Here is a 20,144-nt window from a genome sequence, read left to right on the forward strand (position 1 = left end):
TCAGGATAATCATTGCTGTCACAGCTCCATTGGTTTAAGTTTGAAGAGCCAATAAAAATAAATGGACGGTTAAATTGGTTCAGACACTTCCCAAGCACGAAATAGACTGAATAAATTGTAGACTGTTTATTTCTCAAGCTTTTTAATCATAATCTAAAAATACAAACGTATATAAAGACCTTCAACTCGGTGTTTGAAGTACCATTGAAATGTTGTTCACCAAAATAACGATAATAAAAAAAATAAAGATTCAGATGAGAATGGGGATTGTGTAAAAGCAACGGAACTTATTTTTAAACTTAAATGCTGTAGAGTCAGAAAAACATGGTGTCACAACTGTTGGCAGATTTTATACTGTGTGCAAGGTATGGAATTTTATCCTGACTTCCTTTGAGATAAGGAAAAAAAGCCCTCTGTTCCTTTAAAGAGTATGAACGTATCCCTCAGAGATCTTGAACATGTTCAGCGAAATGTCAGCATCATTAAGACACATGGATGAATAAAACCGAGAAGAGAAAGTACTTTAGTTATGATGAATCCTCAGCACATCTCCACTTATCAAGACTGTCATCCAGAGGTAGCAATGACCCTAATGACTTAATGGTGAAAACATCGCTTTAGGGAATGAGGGTAAATAATTCAACAGCATTGGCTATATTTCTTGATAGGAAGCTGCTGTTCTGCAGAATTGCTGTACCATGAAATACATATTTTGTAAGAGCAGGTACACTGTTATAATTTGCTATAATATTCAACTATAAAAAAAAAAAAAAAAAAAAAAAAAAAACACTAAATTGTGTGGCTTTTCTACTGGTTTTCATTACCCCAAGTTTTTTCTTCCAAAAACATAATCCACCATTTTTGCAGCTGCTAAATTCTTTAAGGGTGGACATAAGACTCCCATTACATATCAATTCTATCTATTCCTGGTTTTACTATGAGTTTAATAAGACACACCTGAGCTTTTTACCTATACTCTGTGGCTAATCAAGCTTGTGGCAAAACCTTGAATGGCTGAAACTGCTGTGCTGTAAGAGTCGTCTTTCCATCCCTGTTTATATTCCCATACTTCTTATTGGCATATTAACATTATTTTCAACCAACATTTACCACTGTATAAATGTACTACATGTTATATTACTTGTTTAATATAAAGTATTTTATATGTTTTTTTTTGTTTTGTTTTTTTTTACTCCCCACAGAGTCTATTTTCTTCATGGCCGCTTCCTCAAGAACCCCCAGCGTTACCTACAACGAATCCTTTGACCTCCAGTGCATCGTAAAGCCCCGCTACAACCCCTGGGTACCTGCTTCCGTGACCTGGCGTTTCAAGCCTGTCAACGGCACAGAGTTCCAAGACCTGGTCACCTTCACCCGCGATGGCAGCTTGCAGTGGGGAGACCGCTACTCCAGCTTCGGCATCAGAACTACCATCGACAAGTCAGCTTCCAACAGCAACTTCCGTCTGAGCATCAGCAGGGCCAGCGAGCAGGAAGCCGGCACATACCAGTGCGCTGCTGAGCTATGGAGGAAGAACTACGACAACACCTGGACCAAGATCACCAACAGGACCTCCAATCTGCTGGGGATCAAAGTGCTGCAGCCTGGTAAGTCCCGGACACACAGGAGGGGGGGCAGCCGTGGCGCGAGGGAAATAAACCACAGAGGCTTAGTACATGAAGATCTTCAGAACACACCAACCTAAAGAGTCAGGCTGTGTTGGTGATAAGAGAAACACATTAAGAGCCTGGACTGAGAATATAAACCAATACTAGGAGCATGACTGACACAGTAAAAGAGAACCATGTCTTATTGAGAAATAGAGTGATGGCTATCAGTATTGCATTGTTTTTCAGCAGTTGTTTACATGCTTGTGTTTTAGCAGAACAATCTTGTATTTGCCTAAATATGTCTGCATTGCTAATGTAATTGTTAAAGCTGCAGGGGACGGAGACTGCTTTGGAAATTATCTTAATCGTGGTTGTGTTGGCTAATGAAGGACCCACCACGACCACCTGATTTATTTAAAACAATTTGTCCAGTCTGATTGCAAAATGTTAAATGTGATTTTTGTCTAGATTTTTTTTATTTCTATTTCACGCAGCACCTGACAAATGTATTGTATTAAAATAAATGGTTAGCTCTCAATTTGATTTTCTTGGATACATAGTGGAAAGCAAAATAAATTATAATAGTTCAATGATATTTTGCTGGCAAACATATTAAGTGATGCAATATTCATAGCCATTACTGTTATGTCAACAGCTTCTCACAAGCAAAATTGAAAGAAATGTGTTAACATTTTTCTAGCTTGAAAATTTCGCTTTGACTTGCTTTTATGTTTGTACATTTTTACTTAATACATCCAAATACATGTTCATTATTTTTCAAAACCATTTCTGTGACCAGAAGTCAGTTCGTGGAGTTCACCCATCACTCTGCATCAAAGACTGAAAAATGCATTTCACAACACAGCTCAGTCATCTTGTTCTCATACTTGCTGTATCTCTGTCCTCTCTATCTTTCCTTTTTTTTTCCTCCTTTGGTCATTGGTAATTGCTGTCATTCACTCATTATCATCGTCCTCCTCTTCTAGTCCTTTAGTGCCCAGCAGCTTCCTCCACCTCCATCCTTCAATTGCTGCTGGATTGTCGATCCACCTCACAGGACAGACCAAGGGCTGTGGTGTAAGAGTCAATTTCCTCCTAATAGCTTTGAGTGGAGACTGCGCTGTTAATATATTTTCTCTATGCCGATACACTTCTGTACATGAGGGGAGTAATTAGGGGAAAGGGAGTAAGAGCTCATTTAAACTGGTCCGTTGCGACGGCTCTGATAAGTCTCCAATAGAAACCAACCATTTATTGACCTGTTCTTTGCCAGTAATTTTAAGAGAAGCAACATTAAAAACTTAGTCAAATTAGTCAAGGACCGTGTTAATCTTTCAAAGTAGCATTGACAGTGTTTCTCTGTTAATTCAATTATTTTTTGTGGTTATGTTTCCTTTTATTTATCTAACTTACTGTAGGTGTGGAAAATTTGAGAGGAAGAAGAGTGCATGACTCATTAATGTTTTGCATTACAGGAGAGCAGATGTGTTAGTTACTGTTGCTCACTTGAGGTGCGTTTAAGGCCTTTTCACACTGGATTTGTTCCATCATTTGGGATCCGTCATCCGCAAATACTGATGAAAAGCGTTTGCTAATTATTACATTTCTACTAGACTACAACAATGTTGTTACGCAACACATTAAAAAAAAAAAAAAAATGATATTACACATAGCATTAGGAACCATATGACTAATATTTAAATTTTCAAACACTTGCTCCTGTAATAAATATATACATCTAATCGTTGTGAAGCTAGCAATGAGCTACCAAAAGTACTTTCCATCACTTTCATTTACTGCCCCTCTTTTCTGAATGTTAAGTCCTGTCACTCTTCTTTCTCTGATATGTGTCTCCAGGTTAGGCCATTGTTTCTTTACTTCCTCGACTACAATTGAAATAAAAAGAATATGCTTGTAATAACATATACCTCACAAAATCCACGTTTTCATGTTTCATTATACATGTCATTCATGCCACGGTAGTGTCTTTCCATACGTGTTTTTTTTTACAAAGTCTTTGTAAACTTTGTTGTATTTATCATAATGTAATTTTTATTTGGCGGCACACACCAATTAGATTTTCCATTTTGTTCAGGGTACTGCAAGAACCCACGTGTCTTCCCAGTCGTTTTTTATTGGTCAGTGTCATTTGTAACGGACGACAAATCAGATCAAAACTAACTTGTTTCGCTTCCAAAATTGACTAATCATTGTCGTACGACAATTACTGACCAAGGAATACGTGCAATAGGCAATGCACGTTATCGTTTTTTTTCTGTAGACGCACGTTAAATTCGGATGCGTTATCGGATCCAGTGTGCAATGGCTTGCACTTGCTTTCCAGAATCCTTCCGATAGGGTTCTGGAACAATCTGTCCCGGAATGGTGCGTTTACACTTGTATGAATCAGCAAGGGGTGCTTCTCTCAGGACAAGCGTCTGAGCATGCATACTTTGTAAACGAAAGATGTGCTGACGCTGTGCTGTAATGACGACATTGAGAGCCATCATTCGAAAAAAAATTCAAATGTGGTCTTGTTTTTTTGTTTACAATTTAGATAATTGAAAATGTTTAATTTTAATAATAATAATAATGGATAAATACAAGTTTTTTTGTAGAATTATTGTAATCATTTCTTGTTTGCCACAAATAGCAAGTATGTTTTGTTGCACCAAAATGAAAAAATGAGACCATGTTTTGAATTTTTTCATTTCAGGAAACTTTCTAAAAATTGAACTGATAAGCATTACACAGACCCCCAGACTTCACATCGAAAAATATAAAAACAAATTCATTTAAATAAACAGATATACCAAACGTATCTCAGACTGCCTAGTTTGCCTATGCATTATTCTGCTATGCAATAGGAGTCATATTTCCATTATTGTTCTTGCTGTTAGAGCTAAAATAGTTCAAGTCCAGGAACCTGCTGTACGCCAGGAGAGTTCCTCTTTACCAGCCAGGCTTTTTCTCATCTGCATGATGGTATAGGGTCTTTGTAGCTTTACACTTAAGAAGGTAACACGTGTCAAACTCTGAAAGACGACATCAGTCTAGCTGTCTGTGTGTGTGCTCCATGGCCTCAGCAGCAGTTTGTTTTGAACAGCTGCCAGTTGAAACTAAGCTGCTAACCGTGGCTGACATTGTCAAGTTAAACAACCAATGTCATGCTTTCACAGGCTTGTGCTTGGCTTGAGTAACCCAGAAATGAAATCTGTAAAAAAAAAAAAAAAAAAAAAAAAAAAAAAAAAAAGGTTTTCTTTGCTGTTTGGTAAGTGTATGGGTAGTCTCCAGGTTCCCATCACTGTTTCTCTTTCAGTTCTTAGCTTGACTTAGTTCTACATGTTGAGACAAAGATTTTCAAAAACACAGGGCTGGCTAACGTGACCGTTTTTAATGAAACATTTTGTTTAAAAAGCCCCATTTAGTTTGGATCAGGGAAGGTAGCCCAAGTGACCACAGCCAAATAGGTAACTGTCAGTCATCCATGTGTCACAGTAGAGGCAGACGTGGGTAGTGGCCCACATGGTAGATTTTGTTTTGACATACAACTATGGAATCTGCGCAAAGCAAATGTGTATTAAAAAGGATGTGCTGTGGCATTTGCAGCATCACAGTTTTAGCTGGTGGTGAGGGGTTTGGAGTGAGTGTTCTGATTTACCGGAGGAAAGTTTTTGATGAACTCCTGTCCTTTTCCTTTTTTTTTCTGAGAACAATGTGTGCTTTAATAATAAACTAACATAACATGTTAATTTAATAAAGGCCACAGAAGTGAAAATGTGTTGCTGTACAGTACATGAATGTAAAGTGGTGAAAAGCAAAGGAAACTGACAAAAAAAAATAATGGCACTCAATAGAGATTATAGACCGACTGGAACAGTTTTAATGTGCTTTTTCCACTTCAGTTACGTGTTTTGAGAAAAAAATAACAATGTAAAACATTTGACACCCACTGTTCAATGTTAAATTTGATTTTAAGCTTGTGATACCATCCCACACAAAAAAAGCTTTAAGCATAATTTAAAAAAAACATATGAATCTTAATGTGGTTGAAATGACATTTTGCTGTGTAGGACATGGGCATAATTAACAAGTAATATTTAGTTTCTACTGCAACTTACTCATGAGAGGAAGAATTGTGATTGATGATTGTGATCCTAACAGGCCTGGTTGGGTTCCTTATGCTGCAAATGCGTTTATTGTCACTGACTCATTTAATACTTAGCATGTCAGACACATGCTTTAATTAACGTCACAAATAAGGTCATGTGGTGCAAATAGTTTTTCTTCCTTGGGGCTTGGACAAGAAGCTTATTTATAATTTTTTTGTCAAACATTATAAAAGCGGTTTTTGCAAAACACAGCCTTCACAGTGATTTTTTTTTTCCCTTCATTTAACCCAGGTCATACGGGGTGTCCTTGGCTCACCGTGCACCAGCGACCCCAGTGGTCTGGCCGGGCACCTGCGGGCCTGCCTGTAAGCTGCCCAGAGCTGCGTTGTCCTCCGACGCTGTCGCTCTGAGGTGGCTGCAGGGTGGACCTGCAGTGTGTAAAACAAGCGGTCGGCTGACTGTAAACGATTCTGAGAACAACATGTGTTCGTCTTCGCCAAGTCAGAGCGAGGTGGGGGGGGGGGGGGGGTAGCGGTGAGCTGAGCCTAAAAATAACTGGCTGTTCAAAATTGGAGATAAAATGATTTAAAAAAATTAAAAAAAAACAATTGCCGACTGCTACATTTTTTATAAAGAGTAGGAGAAGCATAGAGGGAGGGAGATATTTTACAAATGAATAGAAACAATATTTCCACAGGGAACAATAGTGTTATCCAACCTTGCCTCTTACTCTGCTTCAAATTCAATTTCTCCTCATAAAGCTTCGGCAGATGTACCTGAAGAAAATTAATTACCTTTTAGTTTAACCCGTTTTTTAATGCATATTTCCTTAAACATATTGAATGGATCAAATAGCAATAAAAATTGTAAATAAATAGATCCTTAAAATATTTACAGTGCTGTGAAAAAGTGTATTTGCCCTCTGTCTGATTTTCTGCATTTTTGCACATTTTTCTCGTTGAATTTGGTCATCTTTTTGGGGGTTGTAGTAATATATAGAGGGAGTCTGAGAGAAAAAATGACACCAAAGTTTGGTGGTGCTTTCATTTGTTTGGTGTGTAAGGTAGTCAAACATGCAATCTTCAGGGGTGAAAAAGTTATTGACCCCCCTGGTTAACTCAACCCAATAAAGGGATAATTAGGGTCAGCTGTTTGAATACTTTGGTTAACAATCAGGCCTGATTTGGGCCAGCCCTGCCCAATATAAATCTGACTAACTTTGGCCCTTACCATCAGAGTGAATTTGTCAGTACACAGGTTCTAGAGACACATCATGCCACAATGAAAAGAAGATCTCTGGAAAAAAAAATTGTTGATGCCTATCAGTCTGGAAAGGGTTACAAAGCCATTTCTAAGGGTCTGGGACTCCACCAAACCACAGTCAAAGCAATATTGTCCAAATGGAGAAAGTTTGGGACAGTCTTTGGGAGTCTTCCTAGGAGTGGCCACTGCCAAAATCTCTCCAAGAGCAAGGCGTAAAATCATCCAGGAAGTCACAAAGAACCCTAGAACAACATCCAGGGATCTGCAGGCCTCTCTTGCCTCGGCTAAGGTCAGTGTTCATGACTACGCCATCAGAAAGACACTGGGCAAAAATGAGATTCATGGCAGAGTAGCAAGGCGGAAACCACTGCTCACTAAGAAGAACATGAATGCTCGTCTCAAGTTTGCCAAAAAGTACCTGGATGATCCTCAAGAGTTCTGGAATAATGTTCTATGGACAGATGAGTTAAAAGTGGAACTTTCTGGCCAACGTGGGTCCCTGTTATGTATGGCGAACACCAAACACTGCATTCCACAGTAAGAACCTCATACCAACGGTCAAGCATGGTGGTAGTGTCATGATTTGGGGATGCTTTGCTGCATCAGGACCTGGACGACTTGCCATCATTGAAGGAACCATGAATTCTGCTCTGTATGAAATAAGTATCAAAAGTTTGTGTTATTTGTTCACTCAGGGTCCCTTTTATCTAATATTAGATTTTGGTTTATGATCTGGTAACATTCAGTGTCAAAAATTTGCAAAAATGCAGAAAATCAGACGGGGCAAATACTTTTTCACGGCACTGTAAATAGGATAACAACTGGAGTTCATTAACTTAAAATGGCTGCTGCTAACTGCGGTGAACTGTGTACAGTTGTACTCTGCCTGTTTGTCTTTGTCCGTCAAAATATTTGAAAAAGAGGTGCAAAATTATTTACATTCTTACAAAAAATATATAAATATGCTTTTTTTGTCTGATCTTTTGATGCTGCAGGTAAGGGATGGACAGTGTTGCATAGGCTGTCTCGGAGTAATATTCTACATTTATATTTTATTAAAATGGGAAACTAGGGGTCAGAATAATAATGAACTGTTCAGCATGTACTTCTCTATTAAGGTGTGGCCAAACCAATCAAATCAACAAAGAAGCTGTTTGTAGCTGCCTCAGCCACTGCAGCAAATTAAACTGGGTTGCTCTGGTGTTCAAAGGCAGCCTGGTGATTTGTTCATTCACCAGCTTCTAAACCGTTTTCTGCTGAGGAGTAACATTTTTTCCATTGCGACTTACCAGAGAGCCCCGTGCTTCCAGCATGGTGTGAGCAATGACGCTTGTTTAAAGCACTGGGAATTCTTCTCTTTCATCTAGCCAGCCGATTTGCCTGAAGCTTCCTCCTGATATTATTATATATTCAGCACTGCATGCATGATTGTGTACGTTTTTGTGGCTAGAAATAAAGCTCTGGAGAATAACAATACTTTCAGTTCAATAGAATCCATTCAACTATGTCCCATATTAAGCATGGCATCTATCTTACAGCAATATGCGAACCTTGATTCTGGTGCACACTGAAGAAGTTTCATCCCTGTCTTCAAGACCCTTTTTTAAGTAACATTCTTATCAAAGGCATTGCCACTTGGTAGACTTGTTTTCCAATTAGGCTTTTTCTTGGTCAACACATCGTTATTTTTAGTATTACAATCTGAATCAAAGCTAAAGCAGTTCATGAGAGCATTAGGCATGGTTTCATTTGTCTGTAATCTGCAGCTCTTGTATGATGATGTTTTGATTTTAATGTATGGTTTGTAGAATCAAACTACTGTATTCCCCAATTGGTTCGCCACAATCATTTAATGTATTTCTGTAAAGCCTCCTGAGAGCATCCTGCTACTGTATTCCTCTGGTAACAGCAGCCTCGAAAGCAGTGTTGTCAGATTTCTTTGTGTGGTTAATGAGTTAGGACTACAGATTGACCATTGTTTAAGTCATGATGCTGGAGTCCATAAGGCACTAAAACTGCTCTTTTTACTTTTAGATTTTAAGTTTGATGTGTGCTTTCATTGCAGACTGCAGACTAAATGCCTTTTCTTTGCGGCCACTGGACCTCGATATAGGCAGATATTATTTATATATATCGATATATATATATACTATATATATATATATACCTATATATATATTATATATATATTATATATATATAAATAGGGGGAACGATCGTGACCTAAACTGGATGGGGTTTAGAGGAAAATATATATATATATATATATATATATATATATATATATATATATATATAAAATATCGTCCCTAAACTGGATTTGGTTTAGAGAAAATCTCTTTTTTAAATAAATAAGATCTCAACCAGTTAATCCACCGACAGGAAAGAGGTTACAGCAGAGCACAAGCCGCGTTCCCTATTGTATCGTTTGAGCAGGTCGCATAACATAGCTGTTGAAGCTCAAACATTTCTTGCTTTTTTTTTTTTTTTTTTTTTTTTTTTTTTGTTGTATCAGCTTTTCATGACTTTTACCCTCTTATGAGATTAAACTAGAGTGACACTGTTGACATGGTGCTTAATAACAGAATGCTCTGTACAAACAAAAAAAAAAATATTGGATCTTCTGGGCAAAAGAAGTACTGTAGTCATAAAAAGCAAAAGGTCACTGCCTGTTAATGTTTGTTTCGTAGTGCTGGCTTGGAGTTCTTTTTTCCCAGTAGTAGATCTTTAAGCTAGTGGAGAGTGATAAAGCAGGAGTTGACATTGGCAGAGGTTTCAATAAAGTGAAAGGGAATTAAAAGTATGGCAATTAATATAACAGATACTAATCTTACTCGCAATAAAGGGGCTTCACAAAGCATAACATGTTTGAGTCTGCATCTTTTGTATGAAAGAGAAAAAAGGGGGAGGCATTCATAACATTGGGACTGCGAAAACAGGAAGAAAGTCTGCATGACACTGTGCTGCTGCGCTCAGGATTAGCGTCTTTTTTTCTTTGTAAAATCAGGCTTGTGTGTGAAAACGGCAGTTTACTCGCCACATGCTGTTGTAGTATAGGAATGCCTCGTCCCCAGCCACTGGCACTGTGCTGAAAATCAGGCCTGTTTGTTTCCATCAGCAGCAGACCATGGTAAAACAAGACCTGACTGTTGTCAGCCTCAGAAGTTACTTAACTGGCACCCAATGAGAAAGGTGTTAGAGGGCAGGATTGAACCTTGAGATCCTGAACCAGCAATCTTCTCTGTTTGGTATTGCAGTGAGTTAAGATTGAGTTTTGCAGACTGGTTTCATGGTGCAAATGGAAACATGACACAATGCATTGTTGCTCTGCAGATAAGGGCTTCAGTGTTTAAATTAGGGCAGTCCTGGCAGCTTGTCCTTATTTTGAAGACTGATTTTGTCGGCTCCTTGTACCCAAGCTAAATAGTGTTTTCAAACCATTGGTGTCTCAGAACTTTAATAACAAAATACTTCATGATACAGCAAAAAACAACAATAGTACAATTACATAGTCTTCTGATTGTAAACAGGGGTGCAGTTTCATCAAGACGAGTCAAATTTAGCTTCACAAGACATAGCATTACGCTAACTTGACTGCATGAGCATAACATTTAGTGGTCCAGTACAACATAGGCAGTAGTCCCTTGGAGTCTCAAGAGGACACTGTAAACAGCATTGTTTGTGCATAAATCATACAAAACAAAAAATATAAACAAGCTGTGCCGAGAAAATATATTTCTAAATTATCCTTCTAATCATACATTAAAAACTGCGACCATTAGATTAAAAAGTATTTCAAGTTGAATGCTGAAGCAGCAGGGACTGAAAGCAGGCTAGCTGGTTGAAGCTTTTATATGGTACGTTGTTAACAAAAGTTCAAGCACAACGAGTCAGGGTTATTAATCAAAATCAGGGACAGGGAGCCAGGGATGTCATAACCCACTTTCCCAATCAGAACAGTCCCAGTTTTTTTTACTAAATGCAAAACATAGTAGAACAAGTTTTTTTTGTTGTTGTTGTTGTTTGTTTTTTTCATTTTTAATTGGGTATCATAAGGGTACTTTCCATGAACAAGGTTTTTTTTGTACCATCTCCCATCTTGTAAAAATATTGTAATGGAAACTAAATAAAAGTAAAGTAATGGAATAATTTCTCCTCAACATCTTATCTGCTGGCAGACTGGCTTCTGTTAAAATGATAAAGTCTCTTAATGAGCCTACTTGTATTAATCCGAGTGTAATTTTAAAAAAAAAAAGGTTAGAGAGAAGGAAAGGGGAGGGGGGGTTTCTCACATATTTCTGTTACACTTGTTCTAATCCACCACCACCCCCCTACCTGACAGATCATTTTTAATTTTGAGGTTCTCTTATTCAAATGTAATAAGAGAAGGCTGATTGAGCAATAGATAGTGCTTCATTACAACATCACAGAAGTAATTAAGATGTAATGTGTTTGGACTCTCTGCTGCTGCTATGAATATATTGGCCCTCCTTTGTAATGCTGAATACATAGGCAACTGCCAAAAACTGGTAGATTCAATGAAAGCAACACTCCTATCCTACGCTTTCAAAAATGAAGACCCCTCTGAATGCTGTCTTGCTTATTAGGACACAAGGAAGTGAAGTCTGTTTAGTTAGTCTAAATGCTGGCAGATCTAAGTACTGTCACAGTTTACAATATTAAAAGGAGATTTGGTGAAAACTAATATCTAAATCTTTGTCCGTCAGTCTCTTTGGCGTATTTTAAAGTTGTGAAATGCCAGGAATTTATTTTAAACTTTTTAACAGTGGCGGTTTTGGATCAATTGAACATTACCAGCGTGTGTTTGTAAAAAGTGGAAGTGGATTCCAAATTTAGAAATATGGGCGAAACTCACAAAGAAGGTCCGTATTTGAGCACTGACTGGGCTTCATACCCTGTATATAGTACAGTGCGTGGAGAATGTCTTTGCAAGTACTGTGCTGCTCCTGGAATGATTAAAGTACAATCATGTTTTGTTTATAACTCGTCTAACCCTAAATAATAGATGTTTGAGGGGAGGGATGGGGTGAGATTTATTTTCCCAGTTCTTTCCATAATGAAAATCCTCAAATACTTATACGCATTCATAGAATATGAAGGTGATCCTGTTTTTGTGGAAAGACAATATATATTTGTTTTAATATTTACAGATGTTACGCATCTGTAGTTTAAAGAACCCACTTTATCTTGTGGCATTAACAGAAATGGATAAAGAGCAGCTTTACAGCCTTATCTTTGCCATGTTCCTGCAGTTTATGAAAACATTCCCATTGTTTGAACGGCAAAGTAAAAAATGGTTTTGAACATCGCTGGAACATTTAGAAACTAAAATAAGCATACAATCAAAGCACTGACCGGTAGTGTACCCAAAGTCATTAATCTGCAGAGGACAAGCGCGTGATTAGCAATACAAAACATCACCAGTCAGAGTCCTCCATACACATGCCAATGCAGCTCAGGAGTACACCCGATGGAGGGTAATTTCAGTAGTGATGCTACTTCAATATGGAGAGTTTACTCCTAAAACCATCATTATTAGGAAACGTGGCGGAGTAAACATACTATTCACACCCCAGGCACATGACTGCACAATACATAGAGCTGTATAAATGAACATAGCTCTGGATTGTATAAGCATTTATTTTGAAGCTACTCTAAGTTTTTGTAATTAAGAGAAAAAAAAAGCAGTTCTTGCATTGCATGTGAACAAAAGCCAAGGGGCCTCACAATATTACCAAGTAATCTGAATGCCTGCTCTTTAATCGATTGAATCTGGATGCAGAGCCTGTTTCACATTCAGGGAGTGTTTTGGAACCCAGGCGATTTGCTCAATAGGTCTTTCCAGGCAAATCATTTTTTTGTTAATAAACAACATAGCATCGTTAGTATGGGTATTGTCCATTAGCAGTAAGGAAGGGAGTTTACTTTAATGTTTAATCTTGTTCTGTTTTTATTTAATGGAAAAGAATGAAGTCAAACAAATGGCACTGTCATGTTTTTCATTAATTAAATAAATATGAAATGAGATATGTCTTCTGTTTCATACATGCCTCATACAAGGGATTCTGATGTGATGTTCCCATTAAGCTGTACCACTAGGGAAGCTTTTCACAGCTATTTTTAGATGTATTTCTACTGTATTTCTGCTGAGGAAAGCAGGTGATTTTCAGTCTCAACCAAACCAGCTAAAGGTGGCCAAATGGGGCTACTCACACTTCATATTGTCACAGCATATTAAAAAGCAAGTCATATTTTCATGTGTGCAAGTTGTTTCTCTGTGCAATTATAATCATGTTGCTTTTTTTGTGCATTATCTTCTCATTTTAGGGTTTATATAACGGCATTGGAGAACTAATCTGCAAATGTGTGAAACATGACGGTTGCAAACAGTTTAGTATCTGTGTTATTAACTCTTGCATTATATGTACAGACTCCACCCTCCCTGGAAAAAAAAATCCATAACAAGAAAATAATGCTTAATTGTACATGTATATCCTGTGTAAGTCCCAGTGGACTGTTCTGGTCACAGTAGCTTGGGTTTTTGTGTTTAGTCAATGCTGCCTTTCAGATTTCTCATCATCTGCATCTGCTGTTTTCCTCTGTCAGTCACCACCAGTCTCCTGTGATTAGGTTGTCTCCTATGACATTTTATTTAAAGATGCAAGACAAAAATATTCATATTTGCTTGGCGAGCTTCCCAAACTACAGAATCATTGTGACTTTGCACTATGCTTCTGGTAGCCCCGTTTGCATGTAATTTGCTTTATTGTCATTTAGTGTGCCTTCCAAGATAGCAGTTACTGGCTTTGACTTATTGTTTCCGAATCACTGCAGTGACTCATCTGAATGGTCTTCTGTTAGCAAATTATTCAACTGCAAAATAATCAGATAGCAGCATCTGCACAGTAGAAAATACATACTTAAATATACACTGACTAGCCAGAGTAAAATCCCCTATTCTTGTATGTGGTCAGGTGACATGCCATGTGATCCACTTGATATGCACAGTATCTTTGTGAGAGTTGTGTGAATCTATTTGGCAACAAGCATGGGTTTCAGTTACTTCACAAAGGACATGTCAGTGAGTACCTGTGCAACCAGCTTGTCCCTCAACACAGTAGCTGCAATGACCATCAGGGCACACTACCAGGTGTTCCTGGAATGGTAATGTTTGCAGAAAGCAAGTACCGCTCGGTTCTGTAAGTGGGTCATGATGGATCAAGCCTAGTCTTGTGCAAAAGCAACAGATGGGTCATTCGCTAATGAGAATAAAAGATGGGGAAAAGGTCACCATAACAAGAAACTTATTTCATTAAAGCCTGTGTTATTATTTTCATATTTTTGTCTACAACCATACCAGGTCTGGGATGATAGGAACCCCTGTCTTTGTTTTTAGTTTTGCTGTTTGTTTTGCACTTCAGAGCTCAGTACAGTCTGTGGCTAGAACTACAGATGGATCTAACTTCCACAGTGGAGCACTGTTGAATTGTTCCTGAGGCTTCAGAGTAATGCTTGTGAACTACTCATTTGGTATTTGTATATTTGTTAACACATTATTTGATTTTCCATATCTGTGGATGTCCTGAGCGAATGTGTACTTCTCAACTATGCCACCCAGTTTTGTGTTGTCTGGTCCTTATCGTATGGTTGAGGTTGTTTGTGTAGAAGAGAAAGAGCAAGCACACCAGCACTGCTGCAGTAAAGCCTCGCCAAGGTCTGAAACACTGCTTTTTGTTTCAGTTGAATTTATTTAAGTTTGTAGTCTTACTGTTTCTTGCTAGTGATGGTTCTATACTCATTTTGTTTCCAATCTGAAACCTTGAGAGTGATACTCGCAGAGGTATTTGGAAGGCATGGAGTAACCGTGGAAACCATACTGTAAAAGGATAAAAGATGCCAGCATCACTAGAGAAGAAAAAAAAAAAGATGTGAACCAGTTTGTTGGGATCTTAACCCTTTTGTGAGATGTTTTTTGGTGATTATTCATGCAAAGAATGTGCGTAGTTCAGGAACAATAGAAATATGTGCATACCAATTTCTCTCCTGACATCCCCTTTATTTGTCTTGGGTTTTTATCCTTTTTGATATGAAATAATTGTTTTGACTTTCCTTAGTTTCCTTAGAAATGCGTAATCTCTGCAGTGAATTGTGGGATAGTCTTGTGCAAGGTGTTATCTCTAATTAAACTGAACAACAAACATATATATATATATATATATATATATATATATATATATATATATATATATATATATATATATATATATAAAATATATAATCCCAGTTTTCCCAGCGATAGCTCGAGTTTAAGGAAAGGAAAAGTCACGTTTACATGACGAATCCGTTGCGTTTCCTAGTTTTTCATCATATTTTTATCGTTGGGTTATAGCCTCAGTGTGATAGAACAGCAGTACAAATGTCAGCACCCCAGTTGAGGAAAAAAAATATTCCATTGATTGGTTTTCAATTGTTAAAGTGAGGAATTAGCAGCTCTTTTTGTTTTGAAATCAGCATCTCAATAAATAGATGTGTTTTGATTTATTTAATATCTGCCATGATTTGTATGTAGCAACACATGACTGCTGCTGTGTCATATATGTTAACTTTTTTTTTGTACAGAAACAAAACACAGACGTTTGCATGGGGATTTCTGTAATTTTTGATAGTATTGTTCATAGCAGGCTTTTATGCATTTATGCTATCATAACTATATGGGCTTCACAACAAAATCTTGAGTGTATTTATGATTACGTTATTGAGTTTTGGGACAAATCAGGGACTGAGTTTTCCCTTTTATTATTTTTTTTGCAGCGAGCAAACTGCGCGTCAGCAAATCCGACATGACCCTGGTGTTTGCCGAAGACAGTCGTGTTCCACTCAACTGCACGATCGCTTCTCAGACCAGCCCGGACGCCCAGTACACAGTCCTGTGGTACGCCATGAAAGAGGATGAGACAGACGCTGAGCTCCTACTCAAGATCAATCATAACTCTGCTTTTGAGTATGGCACCTACGCGGAAGAGGAGAGACTGAAGAGCCGGGTGCAGTCTGAGCGTCTCTCCCCGCAGCTCTACAGCCTCACCCTGCACCAGGCCGAGCTCAGTGACAGCGGCAGCTACTACTGCAGAGTGGAGGAGTGGCTGCTCGACCCCAACAATGCCTGGTACAAGTTAACTGAGGAGACTTCGGGGTTAACCAAGGTCACTATTAAACGGCCAGGTAACAATTCCCAATTATCTTTTGAGATTTTAGTTTTAAATGTGATTTGCTGCTTCTAGGAATGAATTAATGAATGAAGTCCCTTGAAACCGAAAAAAAAAACATGTTTTAGCATTTCAGTAGAATGTATCACTTCTGATGTTGACAGTAAAAACTAAAAATAAAGTGAAATACAATGTATGTATATATGCAGCATTCTCACTTTTTTTTTTGTCCCAGGGAAAGACGAGAACTTAATTTAAGAAACAAACACATGGAATATCAAACCGCAAAGTTTTTTTTTTAAACGTGATGATTCATGTGACTTTTCTTGAAGCACTGACACTTCTAGAATTGGGATCCCTAGACTGACATGGAAATACTCTGCTTACTCCTTTGCCAGAATATAAGTTTTATTCAACTTCCTGAATTTACTTGAGCAAGGTTAAGATGCCCTAATAATTACCAGTATATTCTGTGAAATGTAACATATTACTTGAAATTCTGTTAGAACTGTGTAGATCTTAATGTTTTCATTAAGAAATGCATTGATGCATCAAGAAATGTGCTGCATCTACATTATTTTGGAAGAGATTTAAATTTTTTTTAAATCTGTATGAAAATTCTGAAGTACGTAAGTTACATTTTGGGAAATACACCATTTTTCTCGTTTCTGTGCTGTGTGTTGCAAACAGAAATCAGGCTTCAGGTAGAGGAATCTGAATCCAACATTACAGTGAAAGAGGAGGAAGCCTTCACACTGGGCTGCAGCGTCTCCTCCTCGTCCAGCAAAGACTCCCGCTTCTCCGTCTCCTGGTATGTCATCAGCAGTGAGAACCCCGAGCGAGAGTGCGTCTTCTCCATCGGACACGACAACGTCTTCGGGAACGGCAACTGCAGCTCCTCCGAGGGGCAGGGCCCTGGGTCCAGGCTGCAATTTGAAAGGACCTCTGCTGAGTCCTACAGCTTGACGATACAGAAGGCCAGACTTTCAGATTCTGGGAACTACTACTGCCAGGTGGAGGAGTGGCTTCTCGACCCAAGGAATGCCTGGTACCACCTGGCAGAGGCTAATTCTGGGGTGACCGTTGTCTCTGTGCTTGAGCAAGGTAACATTATCATTTCACTTGATACAGTAGTTTTTTTTGTTTTTTTGTTTGTCTTTTGTGTTTTAATTTTGGTAGTTGCTGGAATGGTCGATTTGGAGACTAAAATCCTCTCTGTTTTCCACAAGATTAACAATGGTGCACTGGTAAGTCATAAATATCCACTGTGGGCTTATTTGAGAACATTCAAGATCACTTGACCCAAGCTTTATACAAACTTAGGTTTCCAGAGGTGTCACCTACTCCTTTACCTCCAGTCTTTAGAGTATATGCATGGCTAGCAAATACTGTAGAAATATCAACAAAATTATAGGATAATGAATCAAATTTCTTGATGTCAGAGTAGTGTATTTTATCCTACTTTTGTTGCTTCAACCCTTCTGTTTTTGTCCTTGCATTGTATCTTCAGGTTCTTCTCTGCAGTCAGTCATCTGTTCCAATGACTCGCTCTTCTACTTCATCTTCTTCTACCCGTTTCCCATTTTTGGGATTTTGCTGATCACCATTCTGTTGGTGCGCTATAAGGCTCGCAACTCCAGCAAGAATTCGGAAGGTAAAAATGGCGCCCCTCTGCTGTGGATCAAAGAGCCTCACATCAACTACTCCCCCACCTGCCTGGAGGCCCCCAGCCTCAACCTCCACCCAGGCTCTGTGGAGTAACCTAGGCCACTTTTCAAAAAGAGCAGGCAACTATGATGAGAGCGACTTTGGGGCTGCAGCCAGTGTGCAGTTAACAATCTCCAGTGACTTGCTAATTGAGTCTCAAACCCGTCGGCCATCTATTTCCGTGACCTATCAGTGAGACCTTCCTGATTTTAGAAATTAGCAGCAGCATCATGCCAGTCTTGTAGTTCCTAAATCCCCACCGGCCAGCATATATACAACCACCAAAACCCCTGTAGGATCAATCCCTTGACCTCAGTCTAACAACTTCTACCAATAATAACACCCCGGAAAGTACTGTAGTAAACTAATATCTAGGTTGACTGCCATTTGCTTTAACTTGTTTTGAAAAGGTCAGTTTTCCTCTTTAATGGTTTTATTGTATCTATATAAACTCTTACAGCATTGCAATATCTTGAGACAGTAAGAAGAATAAAAGTTGAGTCAATATACAGCTTTGGATGCAGAAGGAGTATAAATATCCACAGAAAAGGAAAGGCACGAAAAGATTTAGTTTTTACTTGAAAAATCAGTGAAAGTCACTTGGATAAGAGATCAAAATACCTTGATTATCAAAGCACAACCGTCTCCTAAAATGCGAAAACTGCAAAGTTGCGGCAATTTTTCAGAATCCCTAAACTGCAAAGGATATCTTGGAGAGAGCATGTTGCCAGTGCAGTTTTAAAATGAGCATCATGAGTCTTTAAATGAAAACAACGTGAATTCCACAGTACTGGAGTATGGCTGAGCATGGCAATGCAGGGCACGCCTTTCTGAACTGCACTAGAAATACTTGGATTCCAGGATGGAAGAGGTTTGAGTTGAATCATACTGGATATGTGTGGGTTACTGTGGCACGCTGTGGAGATCAGTGAACAACAATGCTACAATGCTCTTGTTTAAGCCGCTGTTGTATTATTTTTCAGTATATCTGTGATTTAATGAACAACTAACACGTTCTTTGGTTGCAGTTAGTAGTTTTTATTTTACACTGTAGAAGCTAGTGTGTTGGTGCTAAATGTACCCTGTTTTATGCCAATGAGAGATTTTCTTGCTAATTGCTGGATGTCCACCCTAGGCGTGATGTAGACAAACTTGAACATTCAGTGTAGACATAAGAGGTGAACCTACTGAATACATGTTTTTCAAGCACTGTCTTCATTGTGTAGCTAACATTAATATTAGTGGTGCCATGACAGTGCCATTGTCTACAAAACGTTAAGTTTAATGTAATAACATTTTCAGTATTTGCTGTCTGCATAACTATATAAGTTCTATATTGTTAGATATTGTTTTTAGTATTTAATAGGATTTTTATTTTCTTGATGCCCCATTTTACATTTAATTATTGTGACCTTATATTTATTTGTAAAATGTGATATTGACATTATTTTTAATATGTACACATCTAAAGAATCCTAAAATGTTTTAATGTTTACATGATTAAGTTCAATTTTAAGTTGAAACTTTGTATTTACTATTTTTAAAACACACACTGACAAGCAAAGAGAAGATTCTGTCCTCACACATGGATTCTAGCTAAACACTGCCAGATAATTTTACAAGAATGCAGCAACTAAGCAAAACACAAATTTAGACAAGCAGCTATATCATGCATCCTTTCAGTTTAGTATCTTGAGAACTGACTCTGTGTACTGCACATAGGTCAGCTGCTGGCATTATATTGCACATACAGTGACAAAAGAGCATGCAATGTGCTTGTTGAACAAATGCAAAAGTTTGTGGCTGACTATCCATAGTGTTGTGTCCTTACTATCCGATGTGTTATGTAGATTTGGAGATTAGTTATCCAGTATTACGTTTTCTGTTTGCTATTTTACCAGTAAACAAGCGCTATCTAAATTTTGTGATTTTACAACAGATTTTATAAATCACTGGTTCCACATATATAGTGTACTGGTAGATACAGTTGTATGCAAAAGTTTGGGCACCCCTGGAATAAATGTATGTTACAATGAATCTTTCAGTGAACAGAAGATGACCTGACCTCTGCATTGTACAAAGTTAAACATGACACCTTTCTGCAAATTTTAATACAGGAATGCTATTTATTTGCATTTACTACAGATTCAAAATAATAAACAAAAGTGAACATGGTGCGTGCAAAAGTTTGGACACCCTTTTGGACCATTCTTAATTACTTCTTAAAA

The 20,144-nt window shown here is 38.1% G+C and overlaps 1 protein-coding gene across 2 annotated transcripts in view; it reads left to right on the plus strand.

The window, feature by feature from the left end:
• The window catches only part of LOC121320729 (immunoglobulin superfamily member 3-like), a 77,329-nt gene extending 58,090 nt beyond the window's left edge, over nt 1-19,239 (plus strand). For both annotated transcript variants that reach the window (XM_041259311.1, XM_041259312.1), the window contains exons 6-9: nt 1,203-1,607; nt 15,818-16,225; nt 16,900-17,313; nt 17,720-19,239. In XM_041259311.1, coding sequence (XP_041115245.1) covers nt 1,203-1,607; nt 15,818-16,225; nt 16,900-17,313; nt 17,720-17,970 — 1,478 coding nt within the window. In that variant the 3' untranslated portion in view covers nt 17,971-19,239. The remainder of the gene's footprint in view (nt 1-1,202; nt 1,608-15,817; nt 16,226-16,899; nt 17,314-17,719) is intronic.
• Nucleotides 19,240-20,144: the final 905 nt, after the last annotated feature.

The sequence above is a fragment of the Polyodon spathula genome, chromosome 9 (genome assembly GCF_017654505.1).
Source record: "Polyodon spathula isolate WHYD16114869_AA chromosome 9, ASM1765450v1, whole genome shotgun sequence".
NCBI lineage: Eukaryota > Metazoa > Chordata > Actinopteri > Acipenseriformes > Polyodontidae > Polyodon > Polyodon spathula.